Raw genomic sequence first — 13,118 nt, forward strand, 5'->3', positions numbered from 1 at the left:
CTCACAACATCTGGATTCATCATTTTTAACAACACAATAATAAATTAAGTACGAGGGAATAGTAAATAGTGAGGAACCATTTCTTCTCCAGATTTACCTGATTAACTTGGGGAAATGAATGTTCTCTGTCTCACCATGGGTATAGTTGTTGTTGTTTTTTGTCGAGTTTAGTTGAGTTTGGTTTTTTTGACAAGTCGTGAACCCCATACCACTTCCTGATGACAGTCCAAACTATTTGTATGGCAACCCTAAAGTGAAAACACTGAATAGTGTTGACTCTACTCATTACAAGTTCACTGCAATAAGAATAGTATTGTTCCCAATTGTTATCCGTTTGTTTTATTTTCATATAACTGCACTATCTCTCCTTCATCACATGACAGCTACCAAGTGAGGAAAGTGTGGACTACTTGCTTCCTGTGAGACATCTGCTCCTCTACAATGGTGGCTTTTCAATATACTGCTCATACAAAATAATGGCAGCTAAACACACTCAAAAGAAAGCTCTTACTGCACTTTTCATATACTGTATAGACAGCCATGGTTGAGTAAAGTGAGTTAAGAGGGTAACTTTTATTCAATAAATTGATTAAGGAAAATCTGAATAGTTGATCAAGAAAAAAAGGCTTCAAAACTCAAATGAAATCAGAGAAACCAATGTTTAAAAAATTAAGGTTTTAATGTACAGATTAATTGCTAACAACTATTACCAAATACAGTGCTTTGCAGGATTCACAGATATTACAGTTTATACAACATGTTCCAGACAGATTTTACTGCAAACTAATATGTCCTAAATACACATTTTAAAATCAAATGTCATCGAAAGGAAATCTTTGAAACAGGTAATAGGTAAACCCGTGTTTTTGCTGCAGCTTTAAGATCTGGGCTTTGTCACTGTAAAATGTTGAGCATGAAAAGCAACCATTGTAGCACCAAGATATTTCACTGCAGGTATGAAGTTTAATGGGGTATGGCCACATGTTGATTTAAAACTTGCCCAAATACAGTATGATGATCTTGGGTTACACCTAGAAAACCACATATTCGCTGGGGATATACTCCTGCTTTCATATGGCTGACCGATGGTTTCTTTCTTACCACCCTACCGTACAGTTCTCATTCATATTGGACTCCTAAAATAATTTGTATTCTGTATTATTCTGAGTGAATTCACAAGAACATTCAGAAAAAAACCTGTTTGGGTCCTGCAGCCAAAAAAGCAGACTACAAATATATAGAGATCAGTGTGTCTCTAAATATAGAATAAAAAATAAATAAATAAAGACGTTGATGAGAGACACTGAGGCAATAATTCCATTCTCAACTTACTGTCACCATCTACTGGTTTAGTTACATGATCTCAGTGGCATGAAACCCAGGGCTCGAGGAGCAGAGCACATGCTTCTGCTCTGAGCTGCACATGATCAGAAACCAATTACCACATTGAACTACTACTACACACCCAGCATAGGTTTTGTTTACAGTATTCCTAATTTAGTCACTTAATAATTTTATATTGTGCATAATTATGGTAAACCTTTTTCTTTTGTACAATTTGTCCTACATTAATTCCTTTCCTTATTTTAGCCTATTTTATGTATTTCCTTTTTTTACTTTTTTTTTATTTTATTGTATTTCTGTTCCCATTCATTTTTTTTTTTTTTTTTTTTTAATGATGCTTTGGCAATGTTGTATGCCAAAAACTACTTTGCAATTGAAATTGATAATGAGATCAGTATATGCCAAAAAAAGAGACAGAAAAGGAGAAAATACATACATACATATATACATACATACATACAGTACAGACCAAAAGTTTGGACACACCTTCTCATTCAAAGAGTTTTCTTTATTTTCATGACTATGAAAATTGTAGAGTCACACTGAAGGCATCAAGGGCTGTTTGACCAAGAAGGAGAGTGATGGGGTCCTGCGCCAGATGACCTGGCCTCCACAGTCACCGGACCTGAACCCAATCGAGATGGTTTAGGGGTGAGCTGGACCGCAGAGTGAAGGCAAAAGGGCCAACAAGTGCCAAGCATCTCTCGGGGAACTCCTTCAAGACTGTTGGAAGACCATTTCAGGTGACTACCTCTTGAAGCTCATCAAGAGAATGCCAAGAGTGTGCAAAGCAGTAATCAAAGCAAAAGGTGGCTACTTTGAAGAACCTAGAATATGACATTTTTCAGTTGTTTCACACTTTTTTGTTATATATATATATAATTCCATATATAATTCCACATGTGTTAATTCATAGTTTTGATGCCTTCAGTGTGAATCTACAATTTTCATAGTCATGAAAATAAAGAAAACTCTTTGAATGAGAAGGTGTGTCCAAACTTTTGGTCTGTACTGTATATACATACATACATACATACATACATACATACATACATACAGAAAGAAAGAAAGAAAGAAAGAAAGAAAGAAAGAAAGAAAGAAAGAAAGAAAGAAAGAAAGAAAGAAAGAAACACTCCACATTCCCTGTCACCCTGTTTAAAATAAACCACTTACTTGAAGATAAATGCATGTTTGTTTTCTATTAAAATATCTAAACTAAATCAGTTTAAAGTATTTATAATATAATATTAGGCTGAAATCTGAAAATATGATTATTAATATTGATTGTTTTGATTATTAAATGTCAGTTCGATGTGTCGGTACTCTGCTCTTTCTGCCTTGCTGGTTTCATGGTTATTACTATTTTCCTTCGCCAGGGCGGCGCCAGAGTTAAACCAGTACATGGTAATGGAAAACACGTCGATTCTTTGAAATAATGGCCATTTAATAATAGTTTATGGCGTGGTAATAATGGAAGATATTGCAAGGGACGTGTCTTCTTTGGTGCCCGAGGAAGAAGAAGGAAACTCCACGCATAATGGTAACATTTGGTGTCTGAAGCGAGTTGGGAAAGACAGCGGCTGGCTTCGACTCTACGAAAACACTGAGGTAACTGACTAGCATGCTAACTGGAGTCCTAATTTAGCGATGTAGCTGTAGTGTAGTGTAGTGTAGTGTAGTGTTTTACTGTCTGAAAGGACCTTCTGTTTGGTCTGTAGGCCAGTTAGACCAGTTAACTGTAATGTTTAACGAAGGATAATTGAGATATTAGTTCATGCTAGGTGGAGTTGTGGATTATTTACAGTAGGTGGGTATAGCAGAGCTGGATGTTAGCTCATTATTAGCCCCCTTTATGGAAGTTAGAAATCCGGGCACATTTACGAGAATTGATTTGATCCTTTAAAAAAAATGGTCTGTTTTGTTTAAGGTGACTATTGGACGTGGCCTGAATGTCACTCATCAGATCTTGTCAGTGAGTTGTCCACTGATGATCTCCAGAAATCACTGCATGTTTAAGCAGATAGAACATGGCCAGTGGACTGTGACTGACAATGAGGTATAGTATCTCTCACACACACACACACACACACACACACACACACACACACACACACACACGGCTACCAGTATTATTGTAAAAATGTTATGATATTACATGTATTTATTATGTCTCCTAATGAACTAGATGAGTTTATTTTATCATCACAGTGAAGACAATTGAGCTTTTCAAGCGAGACGTCTGTTTCTTGATCGATGAGACATTTCTCTCCACTGAACATAAAAATAAACACTTGTCCACTTTTGGGTAAATACCCCGCATTCTGAATCAGCTTTTCTCTTTCCAAAGCGTTTTCCTATTCTGTTGTTTATGTGCAGTAGGACCTGCTCGATCACTATGGAACGTTATGTCGAATGTACCATTGGCGATATACACATACATATACATTTTCAAAATATGTCCCTGGCATTGTTCAGAAAACCATTCCAAATGTGGGGGTTTTCCGTATTTTGGGGACCCCTGCGCTAGAGACTGGAAACCGTGTAAGAAACAGTGTTGGGGGTTCTGGCTGGTGTGGATTGCTGTGTGCACTTTCTGCACTAGTAAACCCTGACTGTAACTGTCACTACAGTGTCTGGTCTGCAAGGATCTCCTCTGCTGTTTTTGAAAATTAGGAATAAATCATTTCTGAGATTTTCGAAGAAAATAATCAACAACATACTGCTGGGATGCAATCCCAAGGACAATCCTAAAGCTTTTTCCCTTTCCGAAGTGTTTTATTCCTCTAATGCTAAAACAAACTGAAAATGCAATTTATAAAATAGATGTATTCACATTACTTTTTGTGCATTTACGTTGAATTTTGTTGAACGTATACAGCGACTAGGACATTTTTTAGTCATCAGTTGCATTGTAGCAGCTATAAATAGTCATGATAACAACATAAATCTCAGATTGGGCCTCGACCTGTCTTTTGAAGAAACCATAAAAAGACATTATAGAGATCATTGTAATTATTACAGACTCTGTGAACCAAAACTCAAACATGGTTAAATCTAGAGATTTTGAGAGAATATTATTGAGCACATGTTTTATTGCCCAGAGTTTTTATATTTATGTATTGTTCATATATTAACGTATTTATCTGCACTTGTTAGTTTGCTGCTATTTGCACTTCTGGTAAATGCTAAACTGCATTTTGTTTGTATTGTTTTGTGTTCATATCAAATTATTTAACCACAAAAGCTCAAAATAGTCACATTAATCATTTTTTTTTATTACCTTGCTACTTTTTCTACTCTTCTTTCTGTAATTCAAACTATTGGCCACTATGTTTTGATTAATTAATTGCGATTCAATCCTTCTTCAGGTTGTGAAAACTGTAACAAATTTGATCTTAGATACAGATACAGCAAAGATTAAATTAACAAATTAAAGATCTGCTAATTTGTCAATTAGATTAGATTACAATACAATATACTACAAGGTTCATTGTATCTTATTTGTAAATGCTCGGCTGTTATTCTTTTAAATAATTAGCTTTTTCCTTTTCTGTCTCAGAGCCTGAATGGAGTGTGGGTGAACGGTACTCGGATATCCCCTGGGAAACCTCACACTCTGCAGCAGGGGGATGTTGTGCGATTCGGCGTTCCGTTGGACGGAATCCCAGTTGAGTTTGAATATGTTCTTCTTCAGTCCAGTCTTGACAAAGTCAAGGATTTCTTAACAAAACCAGCTGGAGCAGAAGCCAAAGCTTTGACATCCAGACCAAAAAGGTCGAAGCGAAAATTTGGTACGGATGAGACTGAGGCAAACAATCCACCAGACTCAGATTCAAAGCTCTATCGGAGGTCTAACACAGATAAATCTCATGGTCTGTCATGTCCCACAGCAGCGTTACCAGATCAGGCTGGGCCTAGTGAACCATCTGGGCGCTTGAGTCAGTGTAGTGACAGCAGCCAGCATCTGACTACCTTAAAACGCTACAATGAGAACCTGAAAGCGTTGAAGGAGCGCATGGGGGCCACACAGAAGCGAGCAGCTGAGTTGGAGAAACAGGGAGGTTCAAGTCTAGAGGAAATGGAAGCTCTGCAGGAGCAGATGAAGCTGCTACAAGGCGAGTTAAATTCACAGCAGGAACTGGCACGGCGGCGATTGGAGATCCTGGAGAGGTCCGTGTGCGAGGAGGAGAGACGATCGGGGGTGGGTTGACGTACAAACCTTTAATCCTTATGCTGCCTTTGCAGGTCTAAAGTGTAGGCATGTGTCAGTAAACACCGATTTTAATTTAGAATGATTGTACTGTGTGATGCCTTTTTTAAAAGATGGAGAGAAACCGGCAGAAAGAAGACGGCCTGAAAAGACAGCTGGAGGAGGCTTTAAATGAGGTAAGAGATGATGTAGTGATCCTGAAGGAAGAGTTTAATAAGAGTGTAGTGGAGGTGAAGAGAGTTTCTGATGAATCTGAAGCTGGAAGTTGAATGGTTGAGAGGGTTCTGAGATGAAGAAGAATTCTGGAGTTAAATGAAGTGGTGGAGAGTGAACCTAGAAAAGAACGATTGGTGATTGGGGCAGATTTTGATGGGCATGTAGATGAAGGGTACAGGGGTTATGAGGAGGTGATGGGTAGGTATGGCTTTAAGGAGAGGAATGTGGAAGGGCAGATGGTGGTAGATTTTGTTAATAGGATGGAAATTGCAGTGGTAAACACTTATTTTAAGAAGAAGGAGGATCATAGGGTGACCTATAAGAGTGGAGGAAGGTGCACACAGGTGGACAATGTTCTATGTAGAAGATGTAACCTGAAGGAGATTGCAGACTGTAAGATGTTGGCAGGGGACAGTGTAGCTAGACAGCATAGGATGGTGGTCTGTAGGATGGTTTTGGAGGTGAAGAAGAAGAGGAGGGGAGTAAAGACTGAAAGAAGAAAAAGATGGTGGAAACCGAAGGAGGAAGTCTGTAATGTTAGATGCAGGGAAGAGGTGGTGCTAAGAGGTGTTGGATGATTGGGCAACTACTGCAGGAGTGATGAGGGAGGCAGCTAGAAAGGTACTTGGTGTGACATCTGGAAATAGAAAGGAAGACAAAGAGACTTGGTGGAATGAGGAAGTGCAGGAGAGCATAAGGAGAAAGAGGTTGGCAAAACAGGATTGGGATCGACAGAGAGATTAGAAAAGTAGGCAGGAGTACAAGGAGATGCGGCAGCAGGTGAAGAGGGATGTGGCGAAAGCAAAGGAAAAGGCATATGAGGAGCTGTATGAGAAGTTGGACACTAAGGAAGGAGAAAAGGATTTAAAGCAATTGGTCAAGCAGCAGGACTGAGCTGGGAAGGATGTGCTGCAAGTTAGAGCAATAAAGGATGGAGATGTAAATGTGGTGACTAGTGAGGAGAGTGTGTTGAGAAGATGGATGGAGTATTTTGAGCAGCTGATGAACGAGGAAAATAAGAGAAAGAGAAGGTTGGATGGTGTGAAGATTGTGAAGCAGGAAGTGGATAGGATTAGTAATGAGTTAGTGAGATCAGCGATTATGAGGATGAAGAGTCAGTAAAACCAGATGACATACCAGTAGAAGCATGGAGATGTTTAGGAGAGATGGCAGTGGAGTTTTCAACCAGATTGTTTAACAGGATTTTGAAGGTGAGAGGATGCCTGAGGAATGGAGAAGGAGTGTGCTGGTACCGATCTTTAAGAATGAGGGAGATGTGCAGACCTGCAGTAACTACAGGGGAATTAAGTTGATCAGTCACACCATGACGTTATGGGAAAGAGTAGTGGAAGCCAGGCTGAGAGAAGAGGTGACCATCTGTGAGCAACAGAATGGTTTAATGAAAAGGAAGAGCACCACAGATGCCTTATTTGCTTTGAGAATGTTGATGGAGAAGTATAGAGAAGGTCAGAAGGAGTTGCATTGTGTATTTGTGGATTTAGGGAAAGCGTACGGACAGAGTGCCAAGTGAGATGTTATGGTATTGTATGAGGAAGTCAGGTGTGTCAGAGAAGTATGTGAGGGTGGTGCAGGACATGTATGAGGACAGTGTGACAGCAGTGAAGTGTGCAGTAGGAACGACAGACTGGTTCAAGGTGGAGGTTGGACTGCATCTAGGATCAGCTCTGAGCCCTTTCCTGTTTGCAGTGGTGATGGACAGGTTGACGGATGAGGTCAGACAGGAGTCTCCATGGACTATGATGTTTGCAGATGATACTGTTATTTGTGGTGAGAGTAGTGAGCAGGTTGAGAAGAGCCTGGAGAGGTGGAGGTACACGATGGAGAGGAGGGGAATGAAAGTCAGTAGGAGTAAGACAGAGTACATGTGTGTGAATGAGAGGGAGGACAGTGGAGTGGTGCGGTTGCAGGGAGAAGAGGTGGTGAAGGTGGAGGAGTTCAGGTACCTGGGGTCAACAGTGTAAACTAATGGAGAGTGTGTTAGAGAAGTGAAGAAAAGAGTGCAGGCAGGGTGGAGTGGGTGGAGAAGAGTGATATCAGGAGTGATTTGTGATAGAAGAGTATCTGCAAGATTGAAAGGGAAAGTTTATAGGATTGTGGTGGAACCTGTGATGTTGTACGGTTTAGAGACAGTGGCACTGAGTAAAAGACAGGAGGCGGAGCTGAAGATGTTGGGGTTTTTGTTGGGAGGACGAGGATGGACAGGACTAGAAATGAGTTTATTAGAGGAACAGCCCATGTAGGACGTTTTGGAGACAAGATGAGGGAGGTGAGATTGAGATGGTTTGGACATGTGCAAAGGGGGAACATGTGGTATATCAGTAGGAGAATGCTGAGAATGGAGCCACCAGGAAGGAGGAAAAGAGGAAGACCAAGGAGGTGGTTTATGGATGTGGTGAGGGAGGACACGCAGGGAGTTGGGTTGAATGAGGCAGATGCAGAGGACAGAGGGTATGGAGACTGATCATCTGCTCTGGTGCCCCTAATGGGAGAAGCTGAAAGAAGAAGAAGAAGAGATTTGTATGTATATGTGTCAAAGATGGAGAAAAGGTTTTCTAAGCTCTATGAACCTCATACCTTAGTTTTATTTAATGTTGGAATTTTAATGCAGATCTGAACATTGTCATGTTGGGGCTTACTCATTCTGTGTATTTTTCTTTGAACCTGTTATCTCCACCAGCATCGCAAAGTTATAGAAGAGCTCAAGCATGAAAGGGAGGGATTTCAAGAGGTGCTTCAGGCCAAAGACAAAGAGCTGGAAGTTACCAAGGTAATCTTTCCTGTAGAAAAGAATCATGATCCACCTCTCCCACATTCAGTCCTAACACTTTTTTTTTTCTTTTTTTTTCTTTTTTAATCCAGCAGTGTGAAGCTGGTAATCACTTCAAATTTTATTTTTGTTTTCTTATATTAAATGCCATTGTAACTGTGCTTGCAGCATCCCTCCAAACAAAACATTTATTGACGATTATTTGTCTGTGTATCTGTTGATCTACCATGCCACCTGCTGGAGATGTAAATAAATGTTTAGTGTCTATTACAGATCTGGTTACTGGCTGCTGTATGACAGTTTAGCATGTTTGATGAATAAATGTTGTTTGCTTCAGGAGGAGAAGGAGCGGGCGAGGGCTCAGAAGGAAGAGGTAGTCACACAGATGACCGAAGTGTTAGAGAATGAACTGCAGTGCATCATTTGCTCTGAGCTCTTTATTGAGGTACACTATTATAGGGCACTGAACTTCAAATTTAAGTGTTATGTCCATGCCTGAGTAGAATGTCTTGTGTCCACATATATGATAAGCAGTGCACATTGTTGTCTCCTCTCACAGGCAGTGACTCTGAGCTGCGCTCACAGTTTCTGTAAGCATTGTATCGCAGACTGGAGAGACGGAGAGATGAGTGTCCCATCTGCAGGCAGTCCATTGTGTCGCAGGCTCGCTCTCTGGTTCTCGACAACTGCATCGATCGTATGGTGGAAAATCTGAGCACTGTGATGAGGGAGAGGAGAACAGCACTCGTACGCCAGAGGAAAGGTGAGAGGTGTGTCCTCTTAGCTCACTATACTGCAAAACTGACATTATCTTTTGTTTATCTGCATCGTTTCTACTTTTATATATAAACACTATATAGACAAAAGTTTAGAAACACCTGAACATGAGATGTCCCCATTTTTTCTTAGAAGCTGTTCCATAAGGGTGTTAGTAATGTCGGGTACTAAAGTAGGGTGAGGAGGACTGGGGTGCAGTCAGCGTTCCAAATAATCCCAAGTTTGTTCACTAGGCTTAAGGTCAGAGCTCTGTAGGTGCCACTGAAGATCTTCCATGTCAGTCCATGTAAAGCATATCTTCATAGAGCTGGCTTTGTGCACAGGGGAGTTGTAATGCTGGTACTGGTTTGAGATGAAGGGAAAGTTTTATTCCACTGCAAAACCACATATGTACCGAAAAGTCAGGTGTTTAGACTTTTGTACATATAGTATGTGCTGATCATCCTTAGTAACAGAATTATTGGTTCCTAATTTCATCTTTTCCTGTTTTTATCTTAAGGCACCAACCCAACAGTTATGTTTACAGGAAACACATTAAATAAAAAAAAAAAAAAAAAAAAAAAAAACACGACATGACAGCTTTAGGAAATGTAGGTGTTTGTACACTAGGGGCAGAATATTCATTTATTGTATAATTCTCTTGAACATTTTCACACACACACAACACATGCAAGCTCACATATGTGGAGAGATTTGGTAGCACAGCATGAGGAGTGTGTGTGTGTGTGTGTGTGTGTGTGTGTGTGTGTGTGTGTGTATATATATATATATATATATATATATATATATATATATATATATATATATATACAGTGCCCTCCACAATTATTGGCACCCCTGTTTAAGATGTGGTCGTGGACTTCTAAAAATTCTCCTTTTTTTAAAATCAACATAGAACCCAAATGCAAAAAAAGAGAAAAATCCAACCTTTCATTTAAGTACATAACTTTGGTGGTAAAAAATCATACATTTAGAAAGAAAAAAAACTTGAAATCATGTGTCCCACAATTATTGGCACCTAACAATTCCTCTGAAAAATTTAATTGTTTTTTTTTAATATATTTTTCTGTAGTTGCTAAGGTTGGTCAGGGTATCTAGGGACTTTTAATTAGTAATTCATGATTTCCTGTTTCCTGGGGTATAAATATGACGTGACACAGAGGCCTAATTCTCTTACCCATTTGTCAACATGGCAAAGACAAGAGAACACACCATTCAAGTAAGGCAGATGTGTGTCGACCTTCATAAGTCAGGCAATGGCTACAAGAAAATAGCCACTCGCCTTAACTTGCGGTATCTACAGTCAGAGGAATCATTAAGAAGTTTAAAACAACTGGAACAGTGACAAACAAGGCTGGAAGAGGTCCCAAGTTTATCTTGCCACAACGCACAGTGAGGAGGATGGTAAGAGAAGTAAAAAAATTTCCCAAGCTCACCGTCACAGAATTGCATCAAAGAGTGGCATCTTGGGGTCACAGAGTCTCCAAAACAACCATCAGACGCTCTCTACATGCCAACAAGCTGTTTGGGAGGCATGCAAGGAAAAAGCCTTTTCTCACTAACACTCACAAACGTAAACGTCTGGAGTTTGCTAAGCGGTACTGGGACTTCAACTGGGATCGTGTGCTTTGGTCAGATGAGACTAAGATTGAGCTTTTTGGCAACAAACACTCTAAGTGGGTCTGGCGTAAAACAAAAGATGAGTATGCCGAAAAGCACCTCATGCCCACCGTGAAGTATGGTGGAGGATCTGTGATGCTGTGGGCCTGTTTCTCTTCCAAAGGCCCTGGGAACCTTGTTAGGGTGCATGGCATTATGAGCGCTTTGAAGTACCAGGATATTTTAAATAAAAACCTGATGGCCTCTGCCAGAAAGCTGAAGATGGGTCGTCATTGGGTCTTTCAGCAGGATAATGATCCAAAACATGTGGCAAAATCTACACAAAAGTGGTTCAGCAGTCACAAACTCAAGGTCCTCCCATGGCCATCTCAGTCCCCAGACCTCAACCCAATCGAAAACCTGTGGGGCGAGCTAAAGAGAAGAGTGCATAAGAGAGGACCCAGGACACTGGATGATCTAGAAAGATTGTGCAAAGAAGAATGGTCAAAATCCTCTCTCTGTGTTCTCCAATCTTGTGAAATGTTATAGGAGGAGATTAAGTGCTGTCTTGTTGGCAAAAGGAGGTTGTACAAAGTATTAACATCAGGGTGCCAATAATTGTGGCACACATGATTTCAAGTTTTTTTTTTTTCTAAATGTGTGATTTTTACCACCAAAGTAATGTACTTAAATAAAAGGTTGGATTTTCTCTTTTTGCATTTGGGTTCTATGTTGTTTTAAAAAAGGAGAATTTTTGAAGTCCACGACCACATCTTAAACAGGGGTGCCAATAATTGTGGAGGGCACTGTATGTATATATATATATATATATATATAATGTGTGTATATATATGTGTATATATATGTGTATATATATATATATATATATGTATATGTGTGTGATAGATAGATAGATAGATAGATAGATAGATAGATAGATAGATAGATAGATAGATAGATAGATAGATAGATAGATTAAATAGATTTACAGTGTAAATCAGATATAAAATAATCAAAACTATCAAAAAATATACAAAACACTTTCTGGGATTTTACAGGTCTGCATAATGCACCTTCTGCTGGACTGGTAGTGATCCAGGATGATTGTGACAGTGATCCATCAATTCAACCATCCAACGCAGAAAAGGCAACCTGCTAAAGCCTTGTGTGACTCACTAGTCAATGTGTATAAACAATAATATGAATGTGAAATGTACAGCTATAAACCTGTTGTCATATTTGTTAGTATTTCTTTGTGTCTTATCAATAAAGCAGCTAATTTGAATTATTATTTAAGTATTACACATTGGATACTTGGTAAAGAGATCTGATTGTTTTATTTTGCACACAAATTTCTTTGGGCAGTCACATTCTATGCACATGCTTTTTTTTTTTTTTTTTTGCATTTGAAGGCACCAATGTAGCGAATGTTTACAGGAAACAGGTTACATAAAAAAAACATATGACCGCTGTCGGAAATGTAGGTGTTTGTACACTAGGGGGCAGCAGATTCTTTTTATACTCTTGTGAATATCTTGAGCATAGGCAAAAAAAAAAAAACATCTGGATTGGAGGAGCAGTGCGTGATTGGAAGAATTTGACCACAGGTGATGTGGTTGTTCCCAGCCAATAACATTTGTAATTAACTAAAATTACATTCTTTACAGTATGTAACACTTTTTAACAAAATATCAATATGTTGAAGTAGTTATAACATTCATTCTTCTCTTAAATACACTTTTAAAGCATTTAAATTCTGCAACGTTAACCTTTTTTTTTTTTTTAAAGAAAGTGCTCTATCCAAAGCATTGTTTGTGTTTAATTAAAAAAATTTAATCTCACTAACTATTCATCACTTAAAACTAGAGGTCGACCGATTTATCGGGCCGATTATGGGCATTTTTTAAAATTATTATTGTTAATCAGCATTGTGCTGCAAATTAGGCTGATTATTAGGCAGGTGCATCTGACACACCAAACGTACGTTTTGCGCTTGTGTGATAGTCAAGTCAAGTTTATTTCTATAGCGATTTTCACAACAGACATTGTCTCAAAGCAGCTTTACAGAATTTAACAGTTAAGGTGAATGATGTGTATTTATCCCTGATCAGCAGTAATGGTGACTGTGGCAAGGAAAAACTCCCTTAGATGTTATGAGGAAGAAACCTTGAGAGGAACCAGACT

At 39.2% G+C, this 13,118-nt stretch overlaps 1 protein-coding gene across 1 annotated transcript; it reads left to right on the top strand.

Moving 5' to 3' along the window:
- The first annotated feature begins 2,703 nt into the window (after window positions 1-2,703).
- On the top strand, window positions 2,704-12,225 carry rnf8 (ring finger protein 8, E3 ubiquitin protein ligase). The gene is given in 10 exon segments (XM_046836967.1): window positions 2,704-2,952; window positions 3,272-3,400; window positions 4,904-5,135; window positions 5,235-5,545; window positions 5,668-5,730; window positions 8,469-8,558; window positions 8,896-9,003; window positions 9,118-9,172; window positions 9,175-9,321; window positions 11,993-12,225. Coding segments are annotated over 10 exon segments (1,374 nt in total). The 5' UTR covers window positions 2,704-2,814; the 3' UTR covers window positions 12,094-12,225.
- The last annotated feature ends 893 nt before the right edge of the window (window positions 12,226-13,118 follow it).

The sequence above is a fragment of the Silurus meridionalis genome, chromosome 23, assembly GCF_014805685.1.
Source record: "Silurus meridionalis isolate SWU-2019-XX chromosome 23, ASM1480568v1, whole genome shotgun sequence".
Classification (NCBI taxonomy): Eukaryota; Metazoa; Chordata; class Actinopteri; order Siluriformes; family Siluridae; genus Silurus; species Silurus meridionalis.